The 9,285-nt window shown below is 44.9% G+C and overlaps 1 protein-coding gene across 1 annotated transcript; it reads right to left on the reverse strand.

Moving 5' to 3' along the window:
• Positions 1–6,748: 6,748 nt before the first annotated feature.
• On the reverse strand, positions 6,749–7,652 carry LOC148684189 (uncharacterized). The gene is made up of 2 exons (XM_088653950.1): positions 7,494–7,652; positions 6,749–7,249 (listed from the first exon to the last, which is right to left on the reverse strand). Exons 1-2 carry the CDS (start codon positions 7,546–7,548, stop codon positions 6,768–6,770), a joined length of 537 nt encoding a protein of 178 aa, XP_088510076.1. The 5' UTR covers positions 7,549–7,652; the 3' UTR covers positions 6,749–6,767.
• Between the last annotated feature and the right edge of the window lie 1,633 nt (positions 7,653–9,285).

A 9,285-nucleotide genomic window follows, 5' to 3' on the forward strand; every position in this document is an offset into this window, starting at 1 on the left:
TATCATCGTCATGTTACCATTCAAACAGAACCAGTCTATGGAGTCTTAGTGCTCAAAGGCTGACTTTTTATGACTTTTCATATTTAACTGCTGAAATCCTTTAAATGGCTTGGCATTGTGGGAGTGGGAAAACTTTATATTAGGGATCAGAATAGTGCAATATGAATAATATGACAGCAACTGACAAAATACAGATGCACAATAATTTAGAAGTGAACAGTTCTACTATTGAGCTCTCCCTTGTTAGTTTTACCAGCGGTGTTAGAGAAGTCGAAATCTATGCTCTTAAAATAATAATAATAATTAGATGTTCTTCCCTGTTCCTAGTGCTCTAGGTCAGATATTTAGTTTCACATTATGAAAAGGAACAAGCAGGAACCTTTTCCCTAAACGGTGTCTTGGTACCTGCTCTCTCCACCCCCGCCCCCTTCTGCTCTACATATGCATGAATTAAATAAATATGCCAAAAGTTTGTGTTAAAAGTTGAGTTGCATTCTGTCTCCTGTGTGCCATTCAGACGCAGAAATGAGTTTATTCTTACTCAGCATGGTCATCAAGTCAGTGTCTACTGTGGGTTCTTAAACATCCTGAATACAGTGTGTGCTGTTTCTTTGACACGGATTGTGTAAGAATAAAATGGTATTTATGAAGCTCCCTTCCCTCCCTAAGGTCTCAGTGCTCTGGAAATGTTGCAATACTTTGCCTTTGTTTGTCAGGTGGAGTACAGGAAAAACATGGAAGAGCATGAAGACTGGATGCAAAAGGGGATGGAAAACAATAAACGGGTGTGCAAGATCCCCTTCTGTATACATACCTTGGAGTAAGCTCCGTTGAAGACACAAACATGCATAGGATAGCACAGTTGGAAAATTTCTGTAGATTTTGCCCACATGTTAGCACGCTGCTTTTGATACCCATCAGGTCTAGAATATTAATGTGCATGTTTCTGGGGGTCAGGAATCATTTTTAGTACATCAAATTGTGCATTCGCATCAATGCCATACAAAACTTCCTCTGGCACAGTAATCATTTGTTTGAGTGTACTAGTTTTGAAGACCGGGTGGAGGATGGTAACTAACAGTATTTAATTTTCACAAATGGGAGAGAGGAAAACTTTAAAAGGTACACTCTCTTTCACGTAGGCTTCTTATTCCTACTAAAGAACCCATAATTTTAAGCAGCTTAAATTGGTTAAGATTGTCAGGCACACAGTGAATCAAGATGGGTTTAGAACGTGGAAGAAAATCCCAGGTCTTCCTGAGAGTCTTCAGCAGAACCTGTGCTCTCCTAGAAAAGGCCTAATTCTCACTCCTCTTTTCTTGTCACTGAAAAGTGCTATCTGATTTATTCCAAGTACTTGTCACCACACAAAGGACATGCAAATGTTCTCTTCAGTGCAACCAGTTTTTGACACTTCTTTTGTGCAACTGTTATCCACTCAAGTCGAGGGCTCTTAAACTCAGCCACTCCATGTTTCTTCCATAGAAACTTGACTTCCCATTCACTTTGAGAAAAGGGTAAAGAAGCCCTCTTTCTTCTAGTTTTACTGCACAATCATAAATGGCATGTTCTCAAAGGGGAGCCAGTCTGGAGGCTCTTTGATCACTACTAGGCCTCATGGCTGTACTTCTAGTCTATAATACTGGTACCGTACCATGAACACGTCAAGCCTAGACATTTTGCAAAGCAGTTCATGCAAGCATATCTGGGGACATGGGTCTAAAGGTGTGAATAATTTTTGCCCCTTTCTCCTGAAAGGACTTTCCTCCCGGAGGCGAATGATTGCACGCGGGGCCCGCCTCCCGTGTCTGCAGGGGGATGTGGTCAGCCCCCTGCACCAGCCCCTCCCCGCCGCCGCATCATACCCCTCTGCCAGCCAATAGGGCTCACGGGGGGCGGCGGAGTCCAGCTCCGTTTAAAATACTGCGGCGGGGGATTTTTCTCTCTTTGCTTCCTGCTCTTTGGGCTCAAGTGGCTGTTAGGCATTGGATTATTCCAGGCATCCCCAAACTGTGGCCCTCCAGATGTTTTGGACTACAATTCCCATCTTCCCTGACCACTGGTCCTGTTAGCTAGGGATCATGGGAGTTGTAGGCCAAAACATCTGGAGGGCCGCAGTTTGGGGGTGCCTGGATTATTCAATATGTGATGTAGCTGTGTTGTGTGTCGGAGGTCAGGTTAAGGCCATCACCTACCTTCTAGGGGTATCCCGTTAAGGGGATCCGACGGTTGTGGATCCCATCTGATGCCCTACTTTGGTTAGGGCCATGGCACGACCCCCGGTGACGTCAGGGGAAGCTTCCAGTTGTATTTGCATCAACAAGCTCCTCCCACTGTTTGTTAACCTTTACGTGTCTCCACACCAGTAGGGTGGAGTCACGTGTTGCATTCCCATCCAATGCCTAAGCCAATACCACTCACATGCTATAACCAATAAAGTTGTGGCCTTTATCTACCCATTAACCTAAAATCACGTCTCCTTGTGTCTTATTTACTCCACGCGGGTGGCGGGTCATCAATGTGCAACTTGGCGACTTGTTAGGCAGAACAAGTTCTCTCTCACACATGCAACACTGACGTTTGGGTGCGCTCTAGTTTCCTCATACAAAAATAAATAGCCAACTTCTAGTATTTTACATGCAGCTGAAAGTTTAAGGCAGGGAAGTTGTGGTGTGGTGTCATTGCCAAATCTGCTTTCTTGAGAACGGGAAGAATACACTGTGTTACATTGTTGGGTTGTGGGGAGACGCTCACTTGCTAACCCTTGGTCTGGAGGGGGTGTGCCGATCTGCACACACAAACACCCAAGTTATTCTGCTCCTGTCCTGATGGGGATGCATATCACCCCACCCTTGGTCATCAATAATCATTTGATGACCAGGGAGGGGGTGATAACCTCACCTCAGCTGAGAAGGGGGCTGTGCCCTGTGTAGGGAGGTTTGGCCAAGCTGAAGTGTACTTAACCCAAGGCATGACTGTACAATAAACAGTCCTACCTAGCTCTGTTAGTAGTGTGTTGTGTGTGAGAGAGGGGAAACACATCAGTGAGGGAAAACTACACACATTTGTGCATGTGCAGGTAGCCCAATGTGAATTGTTTGAGGGGTGTATTATTGACTCCCCTGCCAAGAAAATGATCAATCTAATGACAAGGGGGAAGCAATTTGCATCCCTAGTAAGGAGCTTGGATCTACCCACCCCAACGCTGAGTCTACTTTAATTGCCTAATCCTTTTCTGCCAAAATTGGTTGGGGGGTCAGGGAGAAAAGGACTGGAGAGGATCAGACCCTTGATGTTGCAAGTATTTCTATGTCAATATTCCCAGCCTTCAGGTGTAGATCTGAAATTAGCGAAATATGTGAAGGGGCCTGTGGGGATGTGCGCTAGGCCCACCCGCTGCTGCTCTTCTTGTCCTCCACAAGTTGGAAGATGGCTGTCAGAAGTGGAGCGCCCAGAGGCTCCCTGCGTGTTTTTAGAGCTCTGGATTTTTCAGGGTTCACAAATTTGCCATCCAACTTGCAGAAGAGCACAGGGACTGGAGCTAGCACATCCCTTTCTCACTACTCCCCCCCCTCCCCCCGGTTTTAGATGATATTGAATGCGCCCACCTGAAAAGGTCTTCTGTCTCTCCATATTCCGCATCCACTTTAAAATGGAATTTGTGAGGCTATAGGGCAAAGACTGGCTTGTAATGAAAGGCAAACTGGGAAAGGCTTGCAAACAGTAACACAGTACAAAGGTTGATAATGTCATTCCATTTTTATTTTACTTTGCAAAGCAGACGGCACATACAATAGAGAGAGCCCATCGTTGTGGGAGATGACCAGAGGGGAAAGTGACAGTAGCATTAACACAGTATAACTGCTACAAGTCCGCTGTCTGGCATGTCACAGTTTAATAAATAACAAACAAAATGTAGTGGACTGGGTGGGATAAACCACCATATACTGATTCATCTGAAACCCAACCAATTAGGTTTAAGGCTTGCTGGCATTAAACCTACATTTACTGGAGGGCAACTTCAGTCAAGACAACATTATCAGGAAGACATCAATGCAGGTTCTCTTTCTGGGTTCATTTTCTTTTTATTCTGAAGACAAAAACATAAGACAAAAATCAGAAAAGCAAGGCTACACAGGGGAGCATGACAGTGGCAATGAAGTTGCACGGAGATTATAGATTCATTTAATTAAGCATGATTAACAAAGCTGGAGTACCAATCCCCAATTTATTATCACTCTTAGACTAAAAGTTTGTACATGTGATTCTAAGGAAATTTCAGAGGCAACAGCAAATGAATTTGATATTTAAGTTTTTAAAGTGCATTTTTATTCTCTGACATTACTTCCATGTTGTCTAGAGAGCATGTGGGGGTGATGGGTACACATGATCTGACTGTTCTTCACTCCTAACAGCTGTGTTCTGGTGAGTACCGTAAATAATTGTCTCATTGCCCAGTGGGGTTGGTCTTGCGTGTCTCCCACTCACCCTCAGGGCTCCTGTGCCTTTATCAGCTGTAAGGCTATCAGCTAGCAAACTTTCTTGGGCCTTTAGCCTGAAGAATTTCAACTTGTCTTGAGTGCTCTGCCACAAAACAGTGGTAATACTGATAGAAAACTTGGGCCTTAATTGCTGGAGCAAAGATGGCAGAACACGCCCCCAAGTGTAAGTTCGTAAAGGCAAAAGGAAATAAGGAAGTCATTAAGTGCCTCTAGTAAGTTAAAAATCTACAGATGCCACACAGAAAAGCAGACTGGATTTCTATACTCTTCACTGTGATGCAGGCAATATGTGGGATTAGTCTTCAGTCAAATTATTTGCCTATTAAAAATATAGGTAGAAGCACTGACTTCTCAGCATACATCTAATTTTCCCCTGAACCTAATCACACAGGAGAAAAGGTGACGTCCCCATGATCTTATCCTCTGCTTGTCTTCGTTCCGGTTAAAAGAAACTATGCTCTTCCGTGACATCAGTCTATGTTAAAAGTTTAGCGTGGAGCTTATTTCTTGCACCATAGTTTCATTTATGGATGCTGCTTCACGCCCTGAGCACAGAATATGATTCTCCAAACCTCCTGATACAGAAGACAGACATGGCACCTTTTCTTTGTGGTCCAGTTATCTCACCCTCCCCACCCACATACAATTTGCTGCGAGGAAGAGGGGAGATGACAGATGAGGGGGGAGGAGGGAGGAAGAAGAGAGGAAGTATATGTGCTTTCAGTTCCCCCTCCAAATCCACATCCAAAATTCTAGCTAAAGTTGCTCCTGTGATGCTATTTTAGCATGACCTATGGACCAAGTCAGTAGAAAAGAGATATTTAAGTTGCAAATCACATATGGAACTCAGTGGGCCTTACTTCTGAATAGACATATATATACTTCTGCCGTAAGGTTATGACCCTAAAGACATTTATCAGAGAACAAGTCCCATTTAACTTAGAGGGACTTGCCTCTAAAGTAAACATGCTTAGCATTGGACTTTAAGCTACTGTGTCTGTGCCAAAAGGAGTCTTAAAAAAGTAGAATCCTAGGACTGGAAGTCTCAGCTTTATACTATTCATTTCCTTATTCCTAGCTTACACAACTTGGTTACAGTGGGGAAGGATTGTGCATGCTGTTTTCTTGCACAACAGTCAGTGATAAGTTGGCCATGTGTATTGCTAACTCACATGCTGCATGTAGAAAGACAACCCCCGTGATTGTTGCAGGGGGCCTCTTAACTGTGAATTGATGAGCATGGAACTCATCATGGTCTGGGGTTTCCTGCTTCTACAGCATTCAGGAATCCTCATATCTATTCACTACAAGAGGTGGAGGTGGCCTTTATCGGGGTAGTCAATGTGGTCCCCGACAGCATGTTGAATGGATAGGGACAATGGGAGCTGCAACCTAACAATATCTGGAAGTCACCATGTTCTCTCTGTTAGACTTGTCTCAGTGACATTGCCACACTGTTTCTCATCTCCACACCTATACTTTATTACGAATTACTGTGTCTGTTGGGAACATTGCATTGAGTCTATCTATCCTACTTGTTAGATAGACTCAATGCAATGTTCCCAACAGACACAGTACTGTAATTCGTAATAAAAGTATAGGAGTGGAGATGAGAAACTCAGTGTGGCAATGTCACTGAGACAAGTCTAACAGAGGGAACATTACTGTGTCTGTTGGGAACATTGCATTGAGTCCATCTATCCTACTTCTTATGGGACCCAGGTGGCGCTGTGGGTTAACCCACAGAGTCTAGGGCTTGCTGATCAGAAGGTTGGCGGTTCAAATCCCTGCAACAGGGTGAGCTCCCGTTGTTTGGTTCCAGCTCCTGCCCACCTAGCAGTTCAAAAGCACGTCAAAGTGCAAGTAGATAAATAGGGAAGGTAAACGGCGTTTCCGTGCGCTGCTCTGGTTCGCCAGAAGCAGCTTTGTCATGCTGGCCACATGACCCAGAAGCTGTCTGCGGACAAACGCTGGCTCCCTCGGCCTATAGAGCGAGATGAGCGCCGCAACCCCCGAGTCGGACACGACTGGACCTGATGGTCAGGGGCCCCTTTACCTTTATCCTACTTGTTAACACCATTAACATGGGTCACAAGTGGGGCACTCAATACGTTATGGGCCGAAATCTTGTGGCGACTGGAGCTGGGAAGTGGGGTATTCTCCTTGTGCAAAATGTCACATACTAACTAGTTCTAAGAAGGGGAACGGTTGCTAACAAGGTCACAGTAATTGCAGAATTAACTTACCTGTACTTGACTCATCTGTTTACGCTGCAGTTGTTCTTGGCTTTGTGCTTGTCTCTGTGCTTACATCTCCCTGGGTTTCTTCAGTTGGCAGGATAAGTGAAAAGTCTCCTGATTCTACGATGACCTTTGGGGTGGCCTCTGAAGTTGGCGCTGTACTTGGCTCCTTGGTTGGCTCTTTGCTTGCCTCTGTGCCTAGTTGAATAAAATGTGAACCCCCATCTCCGCTGAATTCCCCACTTCCTTCTGCGCTCGCTTCTCCGCTCACTTCGCCGCTCGCTTCCCCGCTTCCTTCTCCACTCGCTTCTCCGCTCGCTTCGCCACTCAGCTCTTCGGCTGGCTGTGTGCTGGGCTCCTCACTTGTCCCTGCACTTGTCCCTGCGCTTGTTTCAGCAGTCGGCTTTTCTGTGCTTTCTTGGCCACCTGGTTCTTTGCTTGACTCAAGAGTTGTCCCCTCGCTTGGTCCTGTAGTTGGTTCCTTGGTCACAGGGGCAAGAGAAGCCTCTGGAAAATTAAAAACAGCAACAATTATAAAATGCCAGGTGTCTACTGTTACCAAATACAGTATCAAGAACCTGGGTACTGGCATACACCAAACTCCTATGGCAATGTACTCAGAAATAATAACCATCCCGGAATGTTAAGGCACAATTAACTTTTCCATCTAGCATTAGAATAATTTAACGAAACACTAACACTAATATTCCTTAAACTCTGACACTATGCATTTGCAAAGTATTTTGCTTACCTTGTATGATCAGAACAAGAGCTAATGCTGAGAGAATTGCAATCTTTGGCAACATTGTTGGCTATCGGCTCCTGTAATGGGCAAGCAACAGAGAAGCAAGCTGAAGTATGTATCCCATGGGAAGTGATCTTCGGTTGTATTTATTGAAGAAAATCCTTTGCCTCCACCTACTCCAAAATCTATCTCCACCCTCAACGGAAGTTGCAAGATAAAACCCTTTAACATACTCAAGACTCAGAATAGGATCAGGAATCACCATTCCCATTGGTAAAATTCCACTTTGCTATCTCAGAGAAAGATAACCTTTATGCAATGAGCTCAAAGGAAAATTACAGGTGTTTGTTGTGGGGATGGGTGGATATAGTAATGGAAAAGACTGACAGAATAAGGTCCATAAGAATTTGCTTCTGGCAGTGCTGATTTCTCAAGGCAAATTTTCCCAATGTTATCTGGCGGCGTGTGCTGCATACTGGGGGAAATGGCCATTGACTCACTGAAAGTGCCTCTGGGCAGTTGGTGGCAGGTGAAGAATCAGTGGAAATGACTGTGTATTTTTGTGAACATGCCTTAACTGTTCAATCCTAGTGTTGGCTGGGATGGGAACGCTATCCCAAAGCTCTCTTTTTAATATACTTTGAAAGTGAATCCCATCTTCACACTTTTCATGCTTTGTTTGTGATCCAAAGACAGGGCTGTGTTGATCTTTGCTAGTTTTGATTTTCAGGTCAAAAGTAGTTATTTTGATGGATTGGAAATTTCATGTTTAGGCACTACAAATATAATAAGTGTTGTTGTTTTTTAAACTGCTTCTTCAGGTGCTATTTCACCAGTGTGACCCCTGCCCCCAGCCAACTTCTTCCTTCCCCCCTATTAGTTACCATATACCTATTATCTATCATCTATCTATCTATCTATCTATCTATCTATCTATCTATCTATCTATCATCTATCTATCTATAATAATAATAATAATGGTTCCCTGTAACTCTGCCTGGTTCCCTGTAACTTCGCTTCTCACAGGGAGGGAACCGCTAGAAGGCCCTCGGCGCTGGACCTCAGTGTCCGGGCAGAACAATGGGGGTGGAGACGCCCCTTCAGGTATACTGGACCGAGGCCATTTAGGGCTTTAAAGGTCAGCACCAACACTTTGAATTGTGCTCAGAAACGTACTGGGAGCCAATGTAGGTCTTTGAAGACAGGTGTTATGTGGTCGTGGCGGCTGCTCCCAGTCACCAGTCTAGCTGCCGCATTCTGGATTAGTTGGAGTTTCCGGGTCACCTTCAAAGGTAGCCCCACATAGAGTACATTGCAATAGTCCAAGCGAGAGATAACTAGAGCATGCACCACTCTGGCAAGACAGTCTGCAGGCAGGTAGGGTCTCAGCCTGCGTACCAGATGGAGCTGATAGACAGTTGCCCTGGACACAGAATTGACCTGTGCCTCCATGGACAGCTGTGAGTCCAAAATGACTCCCAGGCTGCGCACATGGTCCTTCAGGGGCACAGTTACCCCTGTACAGTGTACATATAAAAATGTAAACTGGCCATGTGGGTGTGTCTCCACTTTTCTCTGAAACTGCTTGACCGATTGCGTTCAAATTTTGACACAACGTCCCAAACGAATATGAGAGTGACCCCATACTGTTTGCTTAGACAGATGTCACACCTGGGCCACGTAAAACCCCAAAATCACATTTTCCAGAACTCACAACTCAGAAGAAAATGCATGCTAGGAGCACAGGAGAGGTTGCAAAACAGCGCCCTCTAGCGACGGCTACACTGGAAAACTTCCA

The sequence above is a fragment of the Zootoca vivipara genome, chromosome 11 (genome assembly GCF_965207765.1).
Source record: "Zootoca vivipara chromosome 11, rZooViv2.hap1.1, whole genome shotgun sequence".
In the NCBI taxonomy this organism is placed as follows: domain Eukaryota; kingdom Metazoa; phylum Chordata; class Lepidosauria; order Squamata; family Lacertidae; genus Zootoca; species Zootoca vivipara.